Below are 23,769 nucleotides of genomic sequence, written 5' to 3' on the forward strand. Positions count from 1 at the left end.
AGAGCCGCTTGAGGATCCACTGCCTCCTGCTCGTTCCCGGCTCTCACTCAGTCCACTGCGGTAACAAAGGAGACACCGAGGGGGATGATGGGAGCGCACACGAGGGTTCTGTCAGAGCAGCGATAGCACACCGGACCTGGGGCTGTATTTGACGGAGAAACAGCTGTAGTTTGTGTTTGTTTTGCCTGTTCACGTTCACCTTCCTGAGGCTGACGTCAGAGGTTCCCAGGGGCCACACTTGTGTCTCCTCTGTGATCCAAACACAGGGTTTTCTCGGAGCTAACGATGCTGATCTGCTAAAATCACACACGGATGAGATATTTGGACAGATCTGAATGATTTTGGTGAGTTCTGTGCTTGTCTTTGGGGTGTCACGTGGGCATGGGTGGGACCTTTGGCACCTGTTCCGTTGTAGGAAGTAGTCTGCAGTTTTCTTATAATGGATAAGTTAATTAGTACTGTCATTCTTAATCATTTTTAATCCCAGTTATTTAAAACAAACCTGTCTGACATCTTTATTGCAACTTAATTCACTTTTGCCATGGGCTGTTTTAAGTAATTAGCTGGAAGAATACTTTGAAAATGTACATATTCTGAATATTTTGCATACTTTCACGCACAGTTGTGTTTAAATTATTGTCTAAAGACGCAGCATAGAATGAAAATCACCTATTTCACCTGTTTGTTTCACTGTTTTGCATTTTCTCTCACCGATTAGATAAGAAAAAATGCACGTGCACACACTATAAGAGCTTTTTTTTTGTATTTCTTGTGCTAATTCTGTGCAGTTCGAAGCCTAAACTGCATGAAGCACTGCCTAGTATACGTTTAATTTTAGAAAAGTAACTGCACGCTCAATGCTACAAATGAAACTGAAAATACAAAGTTCAAATGTTCAGTTACTTCCCAAAATTAGCAACGATGCATAACAATTAGACCTGATAAAACAAAGCACGTGAGTCACACATTGTTTTATTGTACGTGAATCTCATCTTAAATGTTTTCTGCACTTACGCACCTCGCCTCACCCTTGTGATCGACGCCCGTCCTATCAGAGGTCGCCCACAGTTTATGAAATTAACATCATCTTTTTCCCATCACTCCTTTCCTTCCGCTCTTCCTGGCCAACGTGGAGCTTCCCCTGTCATCACGCGCGTCGGTGGAAACTACCCCCCCCCCCCCCCCCCCCGTGCCCACCGATACCACAGTAATACACGCCGATGTGATCTGGGCACGTAAACCCCTCTCTTACAATGTGAGAACTGACCCACTGACCCAGCCTGGCTCTGAAATCCTGCAGACTGGACACTGGGAGCTATTGGACTGTTGTACAAACCAGGTCAATACAGGCTAAGGAGACAAAAGAGGAGGGGGGTCCAGTCAAGAATCAGGGGCGTCTTGTGTGTGTTTAGTCTGGAGTAGCTCAGAGACACAAGAGCCATGTTGTCTGTAAATGCTTTTGCAGTGAACACGCCCAGGTTGGAGTGGTTTTAATGTCGCTCTGTGGACAATGGTTATGACCTGGAGGCAGAAGTGTCCCTCTGCGTCCCGCCCTTATGCCCTCAAAGCCACTGTAAACACGGCGTGATGTTTGGTATAATCTAAGTACAGTATTATTAAATCAGACCTGGACTTTTCAGACTTTTTATCCATGTTCTAGTCATTTCTTTTCATTGAGCCTCTGAAGTTTTATTTGCAGTGATTCATGTTTGAGTTTAATCTTTAATTGACTCTTTTTTTTCACCTCCACTGTGACGTCCGCACTTCCTTCTCCGGTTTTATTTTCTTAATCGTTGATAGTCGTAGGATTTGGCAGCGTCGCATCGTCATTTTGGTACAAATGAAAAGAGAAAAAAAAGCGTTGCTCTAGTGTGATGTGCATCTGTCCATAGGGGGCGCCGAAAGCTACACGGCGCTTTGTTGTGACGACGTTTACGGCAGAAGTTTAAAGTGTTGTTATATCTATCATTTTTGTAGTTTGACGTGACTGGAACATGAAAAAATTGACTTTCATGAGCATTAATCCATGTTCTAACGCCGTTCCCTCCTCAAAAACAGACCTGGAGTCGTGTTTTGTTTCATTCACACTCGCACTGTTCCACCTTGTGATGTCATGAAGTGGTAGTTTTCAAGTTAACACCTACCTATCTTTTATTTTAGCTCAGTAGAGATTAGCAGTTATGCGGTTTAAACGATCCAAATGATTAGAAATGAAGGTGTATGGAGTTTGAAAACACAGTGGAGCACTTCCTGTATCACCACTTGATGACATCACAAGGTGGAACGGAGTGTTTTCAGTTTGAGAGAAGAACTAAAAGCCTAAATACGCAGGTTTTTTTGTGTGTTAAACATGTGCGAATGAAACAAAACAAAACACAACTCCCTGTTTGTGACGAGGAAACGACATTAGAGCAAAGGTGAGAGCGTAGAGTCATGTGGGTCGTTTAAATGAGATTAAAGTGAAATAGGAACTGTCTGTTGAACACCTTAAACGACTCGTTAAAACCCACACTGACAGAGCGGTGCGCACACGACTCAAACTGGTCTGACGGGCTCGTGTGGTTTCGTGGTTACAGACAGACTTTAGGAGCTGTGCCGAGAGAGAGAAGTCACATGTCGATCCGAGTGTTGTGCTTTTGTTCACCCGCTCGCTGACGTCCCTCTTTAAAAGTCCCAGGATTCAGAGACGATCGTTAACCTCCGAAGTGAAAGTACACGAAACCTCCTGTGTGACCTTTTATCCCGTCTTTTACAGTAGTACTTAAGTTTATACACGTTTATGAGGCTGTATTGTTCTGGTAATAATCGTCTCAGGGATTATCCTCCTTATAAAAGACACGTTTCACTACTTTAAAAAGGCTCATGTTACACTGTTTTCTGATGTTTTAACGCTGTTCCCTCCTCAAAAACAGACCTGGAGTGGTTTGAGTAACACTTTATTATCAGTCTGTAACATCTCTCAACCTCAAAACGCTCTGTTCCACCTTGTGATGTCATGAAGTGGTAGTTTTTTTTCAAGTTAACCGCTACTTTTTACTTTTTGTTTTGTCGAGATTGGAAATTCCAGAAGCTGAAACGATCCAAATGATTCTAGAAATGAAGGCGCGCGGAGTTTAAAAACACAGCGGAGCACTTCCTGTATCAGCACGCGATGACATCACAAGGTGGAACGGAGTGTTTTCGGTTTGAGAGAAGGAAAAACTCAGCCTAAATCTGCAGGGTTTGTGTGTTAAACGTGAGTGATTAGTCATACGGGCGCTGCGCTTTAATCCAGAGCAGCTCCACAGGTGAAGACGTGGAGTCGTTGTTTTATAAATAGAATCCGGGTGATGTCAAAGTGAAATCATACGACGAACAAGCTGTGGATTCCTTCTCTGTATTTTTAAAACTCTGACAGCTGATGTAATAGCAGAGTGCGGGTTAGTCATGGTGAGTCAGAGCAGATATCTCCGCTCCTGAAGCAAGTGGCGGCATGAAATAGTTTAACGACGTCCCAGAAACAAATACGGGGACGATTCTTGTAAACAACCGGGAAAATGGTCATTAAAAGGTGATAGAAGTGATGAAACTGCAGTGTCGTTTATGATCTGTGAATCCCTGAGATGATTATTACCAGAATAAAACCTCATAAACCTGTATATCTGAGAGGTTAATAGCAGTATATTCATCCAGAGAGTTTTAAAGGGACGATAGGACACAAAACTGACTCCTATGAGCGTTAACCCTTTAGTTCAATAGAGAACTCTGCCTAAATATGTGTGTTTTGTTTCATTCGCACATGTTTAACACACAAACCCTGCAGATTTAGGAGCTGCTAACTTGGAAACTACCACTTGATGACATCACAAGGTGGAACAGAGCATTTTGAGCTTTGGAGATGTTACAGACTAATAATAAAGGTTTAGTAAAGAGAGAAAAAGGGAGTGTGTGTAAATCACATGTAAACTGAAGTCATTTTAATTTAAAGGTCCTGACTCTTGAAGCTTTAATCCTTTTTTCTAATGATGTTTCCTCCTCAAAAACAGACCTGGAGTTGTGTTTTGTTTCATTCGCACACACACAAAGTCTGTTTTTGAGGAGGAAACGGCATTAGAACATGGATTAAAGCCACAAGAGTCAGTTTTGTGTCATATAGGACCTTTAAGTGTTTTGTTTTGCTTCAACAATTGGAAAAAAAATCGCCAAATCTATCAAGTGTCACGTACAAAAGCAGATACATTAACAACAACACATAAACAAATACCAGAACAACAACATTTGTCAAGTCTGAGCGTGAGTGTGACGTCACCACAGCTTCAGCTTCAGTTTCATATTTGGAATTCAGACCACGAGTATCATAGCAACCAAAGAGCCAATCAGGAGCGAGGCTGTTGAAGGTAACGCCCCTTTCAAACCCGCACTGTTATTAATGTTCATATCTTGATTTACAGACAGAATGGTGAAGTAAAAGTAAAAGTATCACGTGAAAAAATTGACTTAATTAACGTATTAAAGTACCTGTTTAAAAATGTACTTAAAGACGAAAAAGTAACTATATTTCGCACACGTTTTGAGTCCGACAGCAGCAGGTTCAGCGAGAGGAGATGGTTTTTCTATAGAAAGTGAATTAGATCGCTCATGATCACTTCCTGTTTGTAACGCGGCGGCGGTTAGCAGGTTAGCTATGTGCATTTATATAAACAGTTTGTGAGAATAACACAGGAAATGATGTCACTTCAGAGAGTTTCCAGAGTTTATACATGATCATAAACACACGGGGCCTTCAGGAAAAGCCCGGAGCATCAGGGCTAGCACAAAACGCACCACAAATACCACTTCAAAATGAAACTGTTTTATATTGTAACATAATACTGGGATCATCCGGTTCAACGGTCTTTATGATACTGTCCGTTCAGATGTTTTTGGATGAGAGCCCATGACATACAGTACGGTCCACGCCTTCAGTGAAATGGAAACTCAGGATTCACATTGTGCAGAGTTTGAATTTGCACTTTGACCTTATGTATTTTATCAGGGGCAATGCACAAAAAAACACGTATATACCGTATTTTCTGGATTATAAATCGCACTTTTTTCAGTTTCTCCGGGGCTGCGACTTATACGTGAAATTATTAAAACATATGCTATGCTTCATGTAGCTGAATAAATATAAATGTGCTACGTTAGCGTTAGCGTACTGTACTGATATTCAGCCTGTTGGTCCACATTTTATTATTATTATTATTATAACTTGACTTTAAAGATAAAATGTCTGACTTATATATGTTTTTTCTTCATTATTATGTATTTTTTGGCTGGTGCGACTTATACTCCAGAGCGACTTAGAATCAAAACAAAATACTGTAATGATGAGTTGTTGTTCTTGTAGCTCTGAGTTTAGACCGGACCGTCAAAATAGCGAAATAAAAACCCCAGGATCATGTAGAGCGGGTTAATACGAACATTTAAGACCAAAATGACGAGTCTGACAGCAGCAGGTACACAGAGAGGGGACAGTTTTTCAATAGGAAGTGAATTGGAGCCAGAAATGATCACTTCCTGTTTGGATCGTTGTGGCTAACAGGTTAGCTATGTGCATTTGTATAAACAGTCTGCGCTCTGAGACAAACACAGAACGTCACATCACTACAGTATTAATTTTCAGTAATTGTTTTCTGTTGCCTAGTTACCAAATAAAATGGAGTTTGATGACAGGGCAGAGAGTAAAGCTGTTATGTAATGAGTGGTTATGTATTAATTAGCGCCGTAGAACATTATCTCATGTGTTTTAAACTGGTCAAACTGGAAACTGGATGGAGAGAGTTTACTCCTGGAGCGTCGGGTCATTTCACTGTGTAAACAAACAACACACACATCACACACACCACACACTTCACACACACTTCACACACATCACACACACCACACACTTCACACACACATCACACACTTCACACACATCACACACTTCACACACACCGTCAGTCTGCGCCGTGATTTATGAGAGCGCTCGAACACAGTAAACCACAATGTACTTTTACCATACTTTTACTTTTACTTCACTACGTTTCAGAGCAGTAGCTGTACTTTCTACTCCACTACATTTCTGAACTTGAAGTATTTTTATTATTGTGAGGGTTTATTTTAACACGTTCAGAATTTAATCAAACAAAAATACGCAAATAAAAATCGATTAAAAAAAATGGATTAAATTGTTTCTGTTTATCAAAATCACCACATTTGAAGCTTTATAAAATCTCAAAAACCTGCAAGTACTTTTCCTCTTTACTCTTAAAGTACATTTTTAAACATGTACTTTAATACTTTTACTTAAATAGATTTTTTTATGTGATACTTTTACTTTTACTCGAGTATTTCTTTGCTCTTGTATCTGTACTTTTACTTAAATTGATTTTTTTGGTGATATTTTTACTTTTACTTGAGTATTTCTTTGCTCTGGCATCTGTACTTTTACTTAAGTAACATAATGGAGTAGTTTTTCCACAGCAGCTGGACTTTGAGACTGTTTCAGGTCAAATATAAACCTGTTCTTGAGTTACTTTACTGTGCCGTGTATAATCCTACACTTTTATAGTACTACGATCACACAGACTGATCTGAGGCTCTGGGGTCAAAGTTCACTTTTCTCCAAACGACTCAGGGCCTAAGATGATTATTAATCTGACTGTAGTGTTTTCTCCATTGTTCTTGTTTATTACAGACAATAAAACTGATTATATTTGGAGCGCTATGAGAATAAAAACACTTTCGCACGACATAATGTGATTTTTAACCCAAAGTAATTGTATTTTTTTATATTGTTGTGTTTTATTAGTTCAGATTTATACCACATTTAGAAATATTCAGGAAATTTTGCACGATTAATGAGATTTGTAGTATTGACCATAAACTGTATATATAAATGGACATAGCTAACCTGCTAGCCGCCCGCGTTACAAACAGGAAGTGATCGTCGCTTTCTAATCTGCTGCTTCAGACTCATTCTGGTCTTAAATGTTCGTATTAACCCTCTACATGATCCTGGGGTTTTTATTTCACTATTGTGTCTGTAAATCAAGATATGAACATTAATAACAGACAAATCAGGCGCCGTCTTTCCCCGAGGTCGCTCCCGTTAGCGTTAGCAACAGGTTTGATTGACAGCGTTGCTAAGATTCGCCATTAAGCCCTAAAACGTCAACCTGGAAACATAACATCAAGCCAGACGTGCCCCAAGAACTGAAGAATATTACTTTGTGTCGCTAAATAATAAAAAAAAACATGTACATTATTAGAGACAGACCGATATTTACCCTTCTTAGCGTATGGGATATCGGCCTTAAATCCCCGCAGAGGTCGATATTTTGAACACAAACACACGGCTTTATTTGAACGTTTAAGGGCAAAGAGAAATGGATAACAGCACAAAACGTGACTGCAGCAGCTTTCTTAAAAGCTACTGGAAAAAAGAAGCTGTGGAGGAGTTTGAGTCGATTGAAACGACAGAATTTGGAGGAAATAATCAAAATCGGCCCTAAATATCGACCTAGAAATATCGAATTCATTGGCGACTGGTTGTTCTGTAAAACCCCCACGATAAAATGACAGATTACTGCATTTTATAATTCCTTTTATCACTCTTTCTTTCTTTAATCTGTGTGTTTCTTTGTTTTGCCGCAGACGTAATCATGTCTGAAGTGACCCCAGCCTGACCCCTCGTGTGGTCAGAGCAGCAGGTCAACGCATCGCTGAACACGCCTGACCATGTCCACCGTGGATACGTGCCCCCGACCCCCCTCGCCCCGCCCGGAGACCCGCCCGAAGCCCCTGCGCCCCGACTCCCCTCCGCTGGGGGAGAGGGGCGCCCCCGTGAGGCGCTCTGGGGGAGTGGTCAAGAGCATGGTGACCAAATTCAGCAAACAGGACGAAGCCCCGAGCGCCGCGGTCTCCAAGAAGACGACGGGTAGAGCCGAGCCCATCTACAGACGCATCTCCAGGGCGCCCACGGTCAAACCCAAACCGGGACGGCTCAGTCTGCCGCTCCTGCCCCCGCCCCTGCCCATGAAGAGAAACAAAGTCCTCAGAAAACAACAAAGTCTGACGGGAAACGAGGTGGAGAGCGGCTCTGCGGAACGGGGACGATCAGGTAAAGACTGTTAGACTGCTCCCAGAATGCACTGCTACTACTGCTACTACTGCTACTACTACTACTACTACTACTGCTACTACTGCTACTGCTCCCAGAATGCACTGCTGCTGCTACTGCTGCTACTACTGCTCCCATAATGCAGTGCTGCTACTGCAAATACTGCTACTACTACTGCTGATACTGCTAGTGCTACTACTACTGCTACTGCTACTGCTACTACTACTACTACTACTACTACTACTGCTACTGCTACTGCTACTACTACTACTACTGCTGCTACTACTACTGCTACTGCAACTGCTATTACTGCTACTGCTACTGCAACTGCTGCTACTGCTACTACTACTACTACTGCTACTACTACTGCTACTGCTACTGCAACTGCTATTACTGCTACTGCTACTACTACTGCAACTGCTATTACTGCTACTGCTACTACTACTGCAACTGCTATTACTGCTACTGCTACTACTACTGCAACTGCTATTACTGCTACTACTACTGCTACTGCTACTGCTACTGCAACTGCTACTGCTATTACTGCTACTGCTACTGCTACTGCTATTACTGCTATTACTGCTACTGCTACTGCTACTGCTACTGCTACTATTACTACTACTGCTCCCATAATGCACTCCTACTGCTACTACTTTTTGTACACATCCTCTCATTCAATGTTTTTTTTCTTTCTACTTTCTATATTTTATAAACACACAGAAGACGTCAAATATATGAAACAAAATATGTGAAATTATGTAGTAAAAAAAAAAAAAGCTCTACTAAATATTTTGAGACAAAGAAAAGAAGGCAGCTCTAAGAATGTGAATATTAAATGTATATAATAAAATAAATAAAGAAGAAAAAGTGAATGAGATGGTGCATGTTTTGACAGGTGTTTAAACAGACACGACCTGTCAAACATTTGGACACGCCCCCTCTCATTCAGGGTTTTACGGGACAAACACTCGCCGATGAATTCGATATTTCTGGGTCGATATGTGCGGCCGATTTAGTTTATTTCCTCCAAATTCTGTCATTTAAATCGACTCAGACTCCTCCACAGCTCTGTTTTCTTCCAGTAGCTGCTGTAGTCACGTTTTGTGCTGTTATCTGTTTGCCCTTGAATGTTTAAATAAAGCTGTGTGTGCTCTTTAGGCAACGGGACTAAATATCGACTTCTGCTGGAGATTTAAGGCCGATATCCCATACGCTAAAAAGGGCAAATATCGGTCTGTCTCTAATGATGCCTGTTTTTCATTTATTTAGTAACACAAAGTAATTATCCTTATGTTTGTGTGATTTAACGGTTAGAAATCCTCAAATCCAGGCTGACGCTTTAGGGGTCAAAGGTGAATCATAATTGGCCCATATTACTCTGTTTTCTATTTTCACAAACAGACCTGGAGTTGTGTTTTATTTATTTATTTTAAACTCACACCTTCACTACTAGAATCATTTGGATAATTTCAGCCAATCTCTACTGAACCAAAGGTAAAATGTAGGTAGTTGTTCACTTGAAAACTACCACTTGATGACATCACAAGGTGGAACGTCGCATTTTGAGCTTTGTAGATGTAACAGACAAATAATAAAGTGTGACTCAAACATGTGTGAATGAAACAAAACACAACTCCAGGTCTGTTTTTGAGGAGATAACAGCGTCAGAACATGGATTCAACCTCACAAGAATCAATTTTGTGTAATATATAACCTTTTTAAAGTAGTTTTAATAGCACTACGTAGTGTCAGTGTTGAATTTCAAATCAATAGTGTGAATATTTACAACATGCCTGATCAGAAATACATGTGTTTTTCTATGAACAGTTCATATAAATGTCGTTTCACTGTGGTTTGCGTTCACATCGTTAAACCACAGTATTAAAACCAGATTAGTCCTGCCTGTTCTTTGTGTACACACGTTATTGGCCCGTGTGTGTGTGTGTGTGTGTGTGTGCGCGTGTGTGTTTGATCAGGGCGGCTTTACTCCGACAGGTGTGGTGCTCCTGACTAACGCCTGTTAACTGGTTCTGTGGGGGTTACCTGTTCAGACAGGTGCACGTCAGAGTGAAGTGTGAGGGAGCGTTACTATACAGCGAGTATTTAAAGTATGCAGCGTGTTCAGTGTGTCTAATCTGTGTGTTTGTGACGTATGTTTGAACGTAAAGTTACACAAAATGGATTCTTGTGAGATTTAAGTCTGATCTGGTTGGACGTACAAACTGAGGAGACTGATTAAGGCCGAAGTCGATGTCCCAGAGTGTTTGAACGTTTAGTAAGTTACATAACAAAGTTGGATCTCTGCGCTAGTCGTCAATTAACACTGTGGCTTTATGATGTGAACGCAAACACAGTGAGCATTTAGATTAACTGTTAATAGAAAAACACATGTATTTCTGATCAGGCATGTTGTAAATATTCACATTATTGATTTTAAATTCAATACTGACACTACAGAGACAGAATACGACTAAAACTACTTTAAAAAAGGTCCTAAATTACACAAAACTGACTCTTGTGAGCTTTAATCCATGTTCTAATCTATTCCCTCCTCAAAAACAGACCTGGAGTTGTGTTTTTGTTCTCCTTTAACGTTTTTATTATTAGTCTGTAACATCTCCAAACCTCAAAATGCTCCGTTCCACCTTGTGATGTCATCGAGTGGTAGTTTTCAACAGCTACCTACATTTTACCTTCAGTTCAGTCGAGATAAGAGGCAATTCCAGAGGCTGAAATGATACAAATGATTCTGGAAATGAAGTTTAAAAACGCAGCGGAGCACTTCCTGTATCGCCACACGATGACATCACAAGGTGGAACAGAGTGTTTTCCAGGATTTGTGCGTTTAAACGTCAATGAAACACAACTCCAGGTCTGTTTGTGATGAGAAAACATTATTGTAATCTAGAGCTGGACTCATCAATGAGCTGGATCGGATATCGGCTTCCAAATATCGGTTCAGTCGATATCCTGGTTGGACAGATACACGAATATTTGACCCAGAACGTGTGAAATATATGAACTTTTATTTACACAAAGCTGTTCTGTCATTATTGAGAGATGAATAACAGTTTGGTTTGATGTTTTTTTAAGTTTAAATGTTGTTTTCCGTCTCTGCTTTGGTATTGGTCGACGTCGTTTATCAGCAGATACTTAAAAGCCACGGTATCGGAATCGGTATCGGAGCTGAAAACCTGGACCGGCGCCTTCCCGCATTTGTATTTACACTTTAACTTTGTGATTCTGAAAATGCTTTAAAAATAAACCGCGAGAAAACTTAAACAAACGACGATTTAATAAGAAGGCGCTAACACGGTGTTAGCTTGAACGTTCATGTTTTGGCTCTGAATGTTCTCGTGTGTATTGTGTTTTAAATTAACAGGCTGTTTTGATTCTCCGGTGGATTCTCGTCGTGTTAACTTTTCATTAGCACGTGTTTTTTATTTTTGAAACACGTGTGTGGCCAGGGCTCAGTGTTTAAATAAGTAAAACTCAGAAAAGAGCCATGTGCGTCACGGGTTTTCTGGGCGCGCTTAAGCCTCTAATGATGCGCGACATTACGGAAATATTCAAACGTAAACCAATCAGATTCGTTTGAGTAAGGGACCAGTATAACACGGTCAAACGCTCAGGAGTTAGCATCATATTTCTGTTTCTTTAGCGCATTTAAAACAACTTGAGGTGATGGCAAAAGAAAAATAAAATCTGTGAACTGGACAAAATGTCGTAGGAGTGAAGACGTTTAGCTGCTCGTCCAAGCCGCGGCTTGGACGAGCAGCTAAACGTCTTCGCTCCTACAACGTCTCTTCTTCATTTGTGGTCAGATTCCCGCTGGACACTGCCTTATATCCGTCTGAAGGAGGCGCTAACGACACTGAAACTCAAAACAACTACTGTAGAAAGCCACGACACCGCAAAAATAAATGTCTCCGTCTTACTTTGTTTATTTCAGTCGCCAGCTTTTCCCCTACAAATATTTTAAACTGCTAGCGGTGGTTCTACCGGCACAAAACCTGCTACAGTTTCTTGGTGACCCGTACGGGGAGAGTATTGGTCAACCCTGATGAGCCGGAGCGACGAGCCCAGATGGTGTCAGTTTCCGTTTGCGCGCTAGTTCTACTTAGCATAGTCATTCAAGCCGCTAATGAGTGGTTTCACACCTATTTACATGGAGCTAGGATGCTAATCGGTGCTACAGTGAGCCCTTGGTCCAGCCCCACGGACAAAGAATTTCAAAAATCCCAACGCCACGTTACAAATGTGCGGATTGACTTTTCAAAAAGGCTTTACTTTAGCAACGAGCCTCAACTGAAAGGACCTGGACTTTACGGCAGAGCTAATGTTCCGGTCCAGTTTGAACACAATCACCCAAGATTCCTCTCTGCAGAGCGACAAAACGAGGACAGATGACCCGTTACGCTGTCACGCCCGAGCAGTGGGTCAACCTTCTGGCTCTGGGCTAATCTGTATTTCCTTGTTTATTCATTTCGTAATGTCAATATCGTATGTTTGACTGTGAGCAACTTCCAGCTCCGTATTTGGTCTGGCCGAACATTCCATGAATATTTGAACAGAGCCTTTAATTCTGTGCTGGGTTTGAGGATGAGCTGAGTGGACAGTCCTGTTTGTCCAGTTCAGAGACTCTTAGTGCTGTAGCGAGGAAGTGGGCAGTAAAACCAGCGCGCTAATGTTTCTGAAACTATTCTAGATTGAACGCAATTTAAAGCTTCTATTATGTTGTTTTTAGGGTCATTCTGGTATCGGCAAATGTATTTTTCATGTATCGGTATGGGCGAGTACTCCAAATCACTGATCCGATACCGCTCAGCCGCTGTTGACGTCTGTGGCTAATGCTAATGCTAACGCCCAGAGCAAGTACAGACTGTGGTGGTTCTGCAGACGCTTAAAACAAAATGCTAATAATAATAATAACAGAAAGGACATGTGTTAGCTCTTTGATAGCTTCATTTAGCCTTTGGAGTGGACACAGAACTTAGAAAAATAAAATAACTACAGAGAGTGTAGCGTGACAACAGCAGCGCTAACACCACGACAGCAGCGCTAACATCATAACAGCGCAAACACGACAGCAGCGCTAACATCACGACAGCAGCACTAACATCACGACAGCAGCGCTAACACCACAACAGCAGCGCTAACACCACGACAGCAGCGCTAACATCATAACAGCGCAAACACGACAGCAGCGCTAACATCACGACAGCAGTGCTAACATCACAACAGCAGCGCTAACACCACAACAGCAGCGCTAACACCACAACAGCAGCGCTAACACCACAACAGCAGCGCTAACACCACAACAGCAGCGCTAACACCACAACAGCAGCGCTAACATCATAACAGCGCAAACACGACAGCAGCGCTAACATCACGACAGCAGTGCTAACATGTAAAAAAAAAGCTAACACAAGTAGCACTAACACAAAAACATCGCTAACATGACAACAGCAGCGCTAACATGACAACAGCAGCGCTAACATGACAACAGCAGCGCTAACATGACAACAGCAGCGCTAACATGACAACAGCAACGCCAACATGACAACAGCAGTGCTAACATGACATTAATGCTAACGCAACCGCAACGCAAACATCAAAACAGCAGCGCTAACACAACAACAGCGCTAACACACGGCAACAGCGCTAACACCACATCAGCGCTAACACGACAGCATTAGTGTGGTCAAGTATCAGTGTTGGATTGAAACATCACAAGTAGTTTTTGTTTTTAAATCCTGTTTTTAATGTTTGTTGCAGACCCTGATGGTAAAGAGGTGGAGCCACGAGCGTTTAAAGGCGGAGACGACGACTCGGAGCACGGCGTGGACGTCCTGGTCAGTCCCTGCGCTGACCCCTGCTGTACCTGCGTGTGCCACCTGCAGCGGCCCGGCATGATGCTCGTGTGGGTCCCTATAGACTCAGGGAAAGAGGAGGAACACGAGGAAGAGGAGCCAGACATGGAGAACGGAGCTGAGGACACGGAGGAGGAGGTGGAGGAGGTGGAGGAGGAGGAAGAGGAGGTTCACCAAGAGGACGAGAGTTACACCGAAGAAGAAGAAGAAGAAGTGGACGGGTTTCACGATGAGCCTGAGGTTTTCAAAAACAACAAAGCAGCGTTCCAGCAGAGTCTGAACGTGCTGATCAGTGAGGGCCACAGGAGGCGCTCTGACCCGGGACCGCACGCCATTTTCAGCACTTTGGCAGAACTCCGAGCCGCGTCTCCTCCGATTCCTCCCAAACGCACACACTCCCCTTCCAGCATCCAGACAAACGCTCGGATCGATGAGGAGGAGAACGTTTACGAGGTCAAACTCCCCGTGGTCGACCGCAAACACAGCACGACCGAATGCAAAGAGCTGGACATCCCTTTGATCCGAGTCCGAAAACCATATCGGAGCTCGAAACTGTCGTACAGCACCTCGGACCCGACGTCGGAGTTTCAGACAGACTTTGGTCCGAGCCCGGAGGACGTTCCCCCGGCGATCCCTCCCCGTATGCCCATCGCGCCCGAGACCCAGAGCCTCGCGCGGCTGCTCCGAGGAGGCTTCCAGCAGCAGCCCCCGGTGGAAGACGCACCGCCGTTCCTACTGCCCCCTAGAGGCACAAGTCCGCAAAACGTCACCACCACCACTCCTCCCAGAAGCCCCTTAGTCCCTCACAGACCTCCACCGCCACCGCCCAAGTCTGAGCCGCGGAGAATGAGCACTGCCTCCGTGATGTCGCTCCCGGTTCCTCTGAGAAAAGGTTTTTAAAGTTTATATTTTACACGTAGAACTATTTAATTTAAAAGTCTGGATTTCATTTGGTGCTTTTACGTTGTTTTGTAGAAGAAGAACAAAATGAGAAGCACGAGGAGGAACGTGAGGACGCAGTGGAAGTGCCGTAAGTCTTATCGTTTGTCGTACGTCTTTAGAACAAATATGGAATCATGTCGTTTGCCAAACTTCTGTAATATTTGTCTTTATTCTATTTCATTCTTTTCTTTGTTGAATATTTTATTTTTGTCTCAGGCGTCCGGTTCGAACCCTGTCTCTAAGAGTAAAAGGAGCTTCAATGGACAGACTACAGGAGTTCAAACAGAAAGAAGGTAAATCACACTGAAGTTAAATCACACTGAACTTAAATCACACTGAACTTAAATCACACTGAAGTTACAGTTTAAAGCCTAAAACGTGTACCAAGTTTAGTCAGACAGAGAAAGACTACATCCTCTTCTATGATCTAGACCACAGACTGTGTAAAGAAGTGACTGAGTGAGTCTGACGTCACCACAGCTTCAGCTCCAAACGAAGCTCATCGAGGCTAGCACTTATAGCGGCTAAGTTTCTAAGTTGGAATTCCGAGTATCATAGCAACCAAAGAGCCAATCCAGAGCGAGGCTGTTGAAGGTAACGCCCATTTGGTTTAGCAAGGAGTGGGCCCTTAGCAACGCTGTCAATCAAACCTGTTGCTAACGCTAGCACTAGTGACCTCGGGGAAAGAAGGCGCCTGATTTGTCTGTTATTAATGTTCATATCTTGATTTACAGACACAATAGTGAAATAAAAACCCCAGGATCATGTAGAGGGTTAATACGAACATTTAAGACCAAAATGAGTCTGAAGAGACAGAGAGAGAGAGGACAGATTTTCAATAGAAAGTGAATTGGAGCCACAGTCGATGGAGCAGGAAGTGCGCCCATGATCACTTCCTGTTTGCGTGTTGCTATGTCCATTTATATAAACAGTCTATGGTCTAGATTCAGTCATAAACTCTTCTTTCTTTCTCCTCGTTACGTAACATATTTAAAACTACTTCCTTAAACCTGGTTCCAGAGCCGTTGTACCAGACGTACCGCGACAGCGTCATCATCAAAGAGATCAAGAGGCAGACCGTTTGCCGAAACATTAGCAAAGCCAGCGCGGACTTCGCCGTGGAAGCGGGCGCCCGTCGACCTACGAACAGCAGGTCCAGCCCGGTGCCCGCCGGGGCCCAGAGCACGCTGTGGCAAGACCTGCAGGCCGTACGGGACAGCGGCGCCTTGGAGCAGCTCGGCCCCGAGAAGTGTAAATACCAAGAGGTGAGAGGAGGTGATGCGTGGGGAGGAGTTTACTGGAAGGGGGAAAAAAATCAATGTTTTTCCGCACATTAGCCTGTAGGAAACTCTCTGGGGAGTAAAATGTGATGTGTGAGATAATCTGAGGTCCATCATGTTTTGTACGATGCCACTTTGGAGCTTCGCCGTGGTCATGTGATCAATGACATCATCCTGACGTGAGACGGTCACTGCTGCGCCTTTACTGAAGCAGGAGATCAAATATTGAAGGTTTCTGCTGAGTTCTGGGGATGTGATTTTACTTAGAAGGTCCAACATGTGTAGTGTTTATGTAAATAACACGGCAGCAGAATGAAGGCTGCTCTTGTGGCTGCCTGGACCACACACTGAGCAACGTTTGAGCTCATTCCATCAGATTTAACCATTTATGACGTGCAGCACGCTCAGTTCAAAGGATCCACAGAAAGGGACTGTTGGATACCGTGAAATGTGCTTTTTTCTGTGTCCGTGGAGACTGTGAAAGAGACTAGCTAAGGCGCTATACACGTCTGAGATGATACGGAATTTTTACACCAAATGTGGCAGAAGAGCTTCAGGGAAAAAAATGTCCCATTTCATTACGACTGAAACATAAGAGCAGAGAGTGAGGTGTGGGAGAGGCTTTTCTGTTCACCTGGCGCCCCCTGGAGGCCGGGAGGCTGTAGGACACAGAGGAGAGACACTTTTGTACTGAGAGATGATTCTCTCTTTCTTTCGGTCTGTCTCTTTCTCTCTCTCTCTGTCTGTTGCGCTCTCTCTTTGTCTCGCTCTCTCTGCCTGTTTGTTTGTCTGCCTCTCTCTGTCTGTCATGCTCTCTTTGTCTCACTCTCTGTCTTTCTCTCTGTCTGTTTGTTTCTTTCTGTTTCTCTTTTTCTGTCTGTCGCGCTCTCTCTTTGTCTTGCTCTGTCTTTCTTTGTCTCTCTCTGTCTGTCGCGCTCTCTCTTTGTCTCACTCTCTCTGTCTTTCTCTCTGTCTGTCTCTTTCTCTGTCTGTCTGTTTGTCTGTCTCTCTCACTCTCTCTGTCTGCCTCTCTCTGTCTCTTTCTCGCTGTCTGTCACGCTCTCTCTTTGTCTTGCTTTCTCTCTGTCTGTTTCTCTCTGTCTGTCTTTCTCTTTCTGTCTGTCTTTCTCTCTTGTTGTCTCGCTCTCTCTGTCTTTCTCTCTGTCTGTCTCTTTCTTTCTCTCTGTCTCTTTGAGGTTCTTTTTTCTTTTTCAGAGCACGTTTGAGGTTCTTTTTTCTTTCTTCAGAGCACGTTTGAGGTTCTTTTTTCTTTTTCAGAGCATGTTTGAGGTTCTTTTTTCTTTTTCAGAGCATGTTTGAGGTTCTTTTTTCTTTTTCAGAGCATGTTTGAGGTTCTTTTTTCTTTTTCAGAGCATGTTTGAGGTTCTTTTTTCTTTTTCAGAGCATGTTTGAGGTGTTGACGTCGGAGACTTCGTACCTTCGTTCTCTCCGTGTTTTGACTGAACATTTCTTGGAGAATCGTGAGCTGGAGGAGACGATGATCATCAGGGACAAGAAGGTTCTGTTCTCCAACATCCTGAGGATCCGAGAGGTCAGCGAGAGGTGAGAGAACCCCAACAAAAACACAATCTGTCTCTCTCTCCTCTCTCTATTTCTAACTGTATCTCTGCCTCTTTCTCTCTCTCCCTGCCTCTTTCTGTCTCGGTCTGTCTTTCTCTGTCGCTCTGTCTTACTCTTCTCTCTCGCTCTCTTTGTCTCTCTCTGTTTTTTTCTCTGTCTGTCTGTCTCTCTCCCTCTCTCTGTCACCCTCTCTCTGTCTCTGTCTGTTTGTCTCTGTCTTACTCTTTCTCTCTCTCTGTCTCTCGGTCTCTGTCTGTTTGTCTCTCTCTGTCTCTGCCTGTCTGTCTCTCTCTCTGTCTGTCTCTCACTGTCCTTTTGTCTCCGTCTCTCTCTCTCTCTGTCTCCTTCTCTCTGTCTCCCTCTCTCTGTCTCTGTTTGTTTGTCTCTCTCTGTCTCTGTTTGTCTCTCTCTGTTTTTCTGTCTCTCTCTGTCCTTTTGTCTCCGTCTCTCTCTCTCTCTCTCTCTCTGTCTCCCTCTCTCTGTCTCTCTCTGTCTGTTTGTCTCTCTCTCTGTCTCTGTTGGTCTCTCTCTCTGTCTTTCTGTCTCTCTCTGTCTGTCTCTCTCTGTCTCCCTCTCTCTGTCTCTCTCTGTCTGTTTGTCTCTCTCTCTGTCTCTGTTGGTCTCTCTCTCTGTCTTTCTGTCTCTCTCTGTCTGTCTCTCTCTGTCTCTGTTTGTCTCTCTCTCTGTCTTTCTGTCTCTCTCTGTCTGTCTCTCTCTGTCTCTGTTTGTCTCTCTCTCTGTCTGTCTCTCTCTGTCTCTGTTTGTCTCTCTCTCTGTCTTTCTGTCTCTTTCTGTATTTCTGTCTCTCTCTCTCTGTCTCTGTTGGTCTCTCTCTCTCTGTCTCTGTTTGTCTCTCTGTCTGTCTCTCTCTCTCTCTGTCCTTTTGTCTCGTCTCTCTCTCTCTTTCTGTTTGTTTGTCTCTCTCTCTCTGTCTCTGTTTGTCTCTCTCTCTATCTTTCTGTCTCTGTCTGTCTCTCTCTCTGTCTCTCTCATTTCCTTAGCATTAGCATTAGCATTAGCATACCACCCCTCCGATCGCCCCAGTCTGAGTTTCTCTCTCTGTGTCTCTAACTGTTGCTGTTTTTTCTCTTCTCCTTGTTGTTGTTTCTCTTTCTCAGGTTCCTGAAGGATTTGGAGGATCGTATATTTGAGCAGATCGTTTTCTCCGACGTCTGTGACATCATTCATTACCACGCGCAGCACAACTTCCCCGCCTACGTCGACTACGTCCGCAACCAGATCTTCCAGGAGAAAACCTACAGTAACCTCATGTAAACCCCGACCTCGTTAAACCGACACAAATAAAAGAGTTTATTTACAGAGTTTGTTTACAGAAAGAACAACGCTCCGTTTGCAGCCGTCATCACTCGCCTGCAGGAGTCGCCGCAGTGTCAGCGTCTGCCGTTTGTGTCCTTCCTCCTGCTGCCCTTCCAGAGGATCACACGGCTCAAAATGCTCATCGAGGCAAGTTGTGTTTTTGAGTTCTTCTGTCAAACTGAAAACGCTCTGTTCCACCTTGTGATGTCATCGTGTGGTGATAGAGGAAGTGAACCAGGTCCAAACTATCAACCATCCAAAATCAGGTCTAAACCGGGACTAAAATCGGGACTAAAACCCTAAAAATGAGACTAAAAACAGGCCTAAATTGGGACTCAAAACCGGGAATAAAACTGGGACTAAAACCCTAAAAACGGGACTAAATTGGGACTAAAATGGGGACTAAAACCAGTAGTAAAACCAGTAGTAAAACCGGGACTAAAAACCTAAAACTGGGACTAAAACCAGGACTAAAACCCTAAAAACGGGACTAAAAACGGGACTAAACTGGGACTAAAACCGGGAATAAAATTCTAAAACCAGGACTAAAATCGAGCCTAAAACTGGGACTAAAACGGGACTAAAACCAGAACTTAAAGCGGGACTAAAACACTAAAACCAGGACTAAACCATCTGCCTTCTCTTTCTGAGTTCTTCTCTGAAACTGAAAACACTCTGTTCCACCTTGTGATGTCATCGTGTGCTGATACAGGAAGTGCTCCACTGTGTTTTTAAACTCCACACACCTTCATTTCTAGAATCATTTGGATCATTTCTGCTGTGGAATTGCCACTTAACAGCTCCTTTTACCTTTAGTTCAGTAGAGATAACTTGAAAACTACCACTTGATGACATCACAAGGTGTAACGTCGCATTTTGATCTTTGTAGATGTGACAGACGAATAATAAAGTGCGACTCAAACGTGTGAATGAAACAAAACACAGCTCCAGGTCTGTTTTTGACGCGCTGACAACATTAAAACACGATTTAAACATCACAAGAATCAGTTTTGTGTTTTTAACATTAAAAGGCCATAAGGGGGCGACGGTGGCTCAGTTGGTAGAGCCTTTGCCCACTGATCCGTAGCCAAACTGGTGGCTCTGATTCTAAGACGGCTGTTGTTTGGCGTTTCAGAACATCCTGAAAAGAACCAAGGAGAAGACGACGGAGGAGGAGACGGCCTCTAAAGCTCTGGCCTCCGTGTCAAAGGTAGACACTCAAGTGCTTCTAGTTACACTTCAGGTTTAGAAATACTTCAGTCTTTGCTTTTATGTCTGTGCGATTCCTCAGTCGTCCAGGTCTGATCCAGAGTAGAAGTAAAATGCGTAAACTGGACATAACGTTGTAGGAGTGAAGACGTTTGGCCGCTTTTCTTCAGCTGTGGTCAGATTCCTGCTGGACACTGCCTCATATCTGTCTGTAGGAGGCGCTAACGACACCGATCACACAGATATAAGGCCGTGTCCAGCAGAAATCTGACCACAACTTTATATTTTTCTTTTTTACCGTGGATCAAACCTTCACCGAAGAATCACACAGACATGTTCTTCCTTTTACTCTTTTTTAAAAAACTGTAGATAATCGACGAGTGCAACACCGAAGTGGGTAAAATGAAACAAACGGAGGAGCTGATCCACATCTCCCAGACCCTCGAGTTTGAGAAGCTGAAGGTCAGAGGTCGCCGCAGATGTTGAGTTTTGATTGTGTGACGTCTTGGTGTTCTAACTGCGTCTCGTTCAGGCCGTTCCCATCATCTCCCCCACGCGGCGTCTGGAGAAGAAGGGAGAGCTCCAGGAAATGTCCAAAGGAGCGACTCTGTTCAACATGAGGCCGAAGTTCACGCCCATCTACCTGTTCCTCTTCAACGACCTGCTCCTCATCACGGCGAAAAAGAGGTTAGCGTCATCAGCTCACGGTTTAAACGGAAGAAACTCAAATGAAATGTTCACCGTTGTCCCGCTTTTAGCTCGGAGCGCTTCGTGGTGATGGATTACGCTCATCGCTCGTTGGTGCAGGTCCAAGGGCTGGAAGACGCCGGCAGCAACAGCGCCATCTATGAAAACTGTTTTACTCTCATTCTACTGGAGAACCACCAGAAACGCCTGATGGAGCGGCTGCTGAAGGCGCCGACGCGGTAAGAAGCGACAAGAAGAAATGTTTATCTGTGTAGAACGACAAAGAGTGTTTTACAGAGAAGAAAGACTTAAAATGACAAAAGAACAAATCAAAACATGAATAATCATTAAACATAAAGAGAAAAGAGCAGAATAAACACGTTCAGTCACAGCAGATAAACAGAACCGTTTGAACCAGGATTTAAACAGTCAAAGTCCTGGTTTAGTCCTGGTTTAGTCCTGGTTTAGTCCTGGTTTAGTCCTGATTTAGTCCTGGTTTAGACCCGGTTTAGTCCCGGTTTAATCCCGGTTCAGTCCTGGTTTAATCCTGGTTCAGTCCTGGTTTAGCCCTGGTTTAGTCCTGGTTTAGTCCTGGTTTAGCCCTGGTTTAGTCCTGGTTTAGTCCTGGTTTAGTCCTGGTTTAGTCCTGGTTTAGTCCTGGTTTAGCCCTGGTTTAGTTCTGGTTTAGTCCTGGTTTAGTCCTGGTTTAGTCCTAGTTTAGGCCTGGTTTAGGCCTGGTTTAGTCCTGGTTTAGCCCTGGTTTAGCCCTGGTTTAGTCCTGGTTTAGTCCTGGTTTAGTCCTGGTTTAGCCCTGGTTTAGCCCTGGTTTAGTCCTGGTTTAGTCCTGGTTTAGTCCTGGTTTAGCCCTGGTTTAGCCCTGGTTTAGTCCTTGTTTAGTCCTGGTTTAGTCCTGGTTTAGCCCTGGTTTAGCCCTGGTTTAGTCCTTGTTTAGACCTGGTTTAGTCCTGGTTTAGTCCTGGTTTAGCCCTGATATTTAGCCCTGGTTTAGACCTGGTTTAGTCCCGGTTTAGTCCTGGTTTAGCCCTGGTTTAGCCCTGGTTTAGCCCTGGTTTAGTCCTGGTTTAGTCCTGGTTTAGTCCTGGTTTAGCCCTGGTTTAGTCCTTGTTTAGTCCTGGTTTAGTCCTGGTTTAGCCCTGGTTTAGCCCTGGTTTAGTCCTTGTTTAGACCTGGTTTAGTCCTGGTTTAGTCCTGGTTTAGTCCTGGTTTAGCCCTGATATTTAGCCCTGGTTTAGACCTGGTTTAGTCCCGGTTTAGTCCTGGTTTAGCCCTGGTTTAGCCCTGGTTTAGCCCTGGTTTAGTCCTGGTTCAGTCCTGGTTTAGTCCGGGTTTAGTCCTGGTTTAGTCCTGGTTTAGTCCTGGTTTAGCCCTGATATTTAGCCCTGGTTTAGACCTGGTTTAGTCCCGGTTTAGTCCTGGTTTAGCCCTGGTTTAGCCCTGGTTTAGTCCTGGTTTAGTCCTGGTTTAGTCCTGGTTTAGCCCTGGTTCAGTCCTGGTTTAGTCCTGGTTTAGTCCTGGTTTAGTCCTGGTTCAGTCCTGGTTTAGTCCTGTTAAAGTTCACGTCTCAGTCTGTTATTCGTCGCCTGATTTGTCGGTTTCAGACTCTGGACGTGACACTTTCTCTGTTTCTGTGACTTGAGTCTTGTCTGAGTTCACCTGGACAAAGCAGAATCTATAAACACCACATTTATCCAACAGTTCAGACATGGAGCGGTGGATGGCGGCTTTCCCCAGCCCCACAAAACCAGACGTGGACGACAGTGAAGTGGTGTACGAGGACTGGGGTGAGTGTAATGGAACGTTTCATTATGTAAAGGAATGTTGTTTCTGACTGGAATGTTCCACAGTGCAGCGTGTTTCTTACATTTATGTTTACACGTTTACATCTTTTAGCGCTCAAAAACTCATGGAAAAACATTGATTCTTACTCAGAGCGGGGCAGTGGTGGATGAAGTTCTCAATTTTGTTACTTAAGTAAAAGTTCAGACAGTAAAACAGCAACAATACAAGTTAATTTCAACATTTTTCTCATGAATTTTGTATATTTTTAGGTATCTGTACTTTACTACTTGTACTTCTTTACCTTCCACCACTGGAGCAGGTTCACTTCTCCACAGATCTGACGTCTTACATGATTTTATTGTTGAGTTTAGTCGTAGAAACGCTTTTTTTTTCTTTATTTAAACAGAGTGAGCCCAAAGCAGGAGGCGAACTCTGCACCTGAAAAGTGTCACTGTCCCTTTAAATGTAATAATGATGTAAAAATGATGTAATAATCTCATGTCCCGTTGTGTTCGTGTCGTGTTTGTGTCGTGTTTGTGTCGTGATTGTGTCGTGTTTGTGTCGTGTTCATGTCGTGATTGTGTCGCGTTTGTGTCGTGTTTGTGTGGTGTTTGTGTTCTGTTTGTGTCGTGTTCGTGTCGTGTTCGTGTCGTGTTTGTGTCGTGTTTGTGTCGTGATTGTGTCGCGTTTGTGTCGTGTTTGTGTGGCGTTTGTGTCGTGTTTGTGTGGCGTTTGTGTCGTGTTTGTGTGGTGTTTGTGTCGTGTTTGTGTCATGTTTGTGTGGTGTTTGTGTCGTGTTTGGTGTTTGTGTGGTGTTTGTGTGGCATTTGTGTCGTGTTTGTGTCATGATTGTCGTGATTGTGTCGCGTTTGTGTCGTGTTTGTGTCGTGTTTGTGGTGTTTGTGTGGCATTTGTGTGGCGTTTGTGTGGCGTTTGTGTCGTGTTTGTGTCGTGT

The 23,769-nt window shown here is 43.6% G+C and overlaps 1 protein-coding gene across 1 annotated transcript in view; it reads left to right on the top strand.

The window, feature by feature from the left end:
- arhgef15b (Rho guanine nucleotide exchange factor 15b) overlaps positions 1–23,769 on the top strand; it is a 26,815-nt gene continuing 3,046 nt past the window's right edge. The window contains exons 1-14 of the mRNA XM_033983294.2: positions 1–344; positions 7,660–8,125; positions 13,904–14,890; positions 14,974–15,028; positions 15,157–15,233; positions 15,961–16,205; positions 17,623–17,783; positions 18,920–19,072; positions 19,136–19,265; positions 20,254–20,328; positions 20,697–20,789; positions 20,860–21,014; positions 21,086–21,253; positions 22,731–22,816. Of these exons, the coding sequence (XP_033839185.1) occupies positions 7,744–8,125; positions 13,904–14,890; positions 14,974–15,028; positions 15,157–15,233; positions 15,961–16,205; positions 17,623–17,783; positions 18,920–19,072; positions 19,136–19,265; positions 20,254–20,328; positions 20,697–20,789; positions 20,860–21,014; positions 21,086–21,253; positions 22,731–22,816 (2,767 nt within the window). The 5' untranslated portion in view covers positions 1–344; positions 7,660–7,743. The remainder of the gene's footprint in view (positions 345–7,659; positions 8,126–13,903; positions 14,891–14,973; positions 15,029–15,156; positions 15,234–15,960; positions 16,206–17,622; positions 17,784–18,919; positions 19,073–19,135; positions 19,266–20,253; positions 20,329–20,696; positions 20,790–20,859; positions 21,015–21,085; positions 21,254–22,730; positions 22,817–23,769) is intronic.

This window comes from Periophthalmus magnuspinnatus, chromosome 18 (assembly GCF_009829125.3).
Source record: "Periophthalmus magnuspinnatus isolate fPerMag1 chromosome 18, fPerMag1.2.pri, whole genome shotgun sequence".
Taxonomy (NCBI): Eukaryota; Metazoa; Chordata; class Actinopteri; order Gobiiformes; family Gobiidae; genus Periophthalmus; species Periophthalmus magnuspinnatus.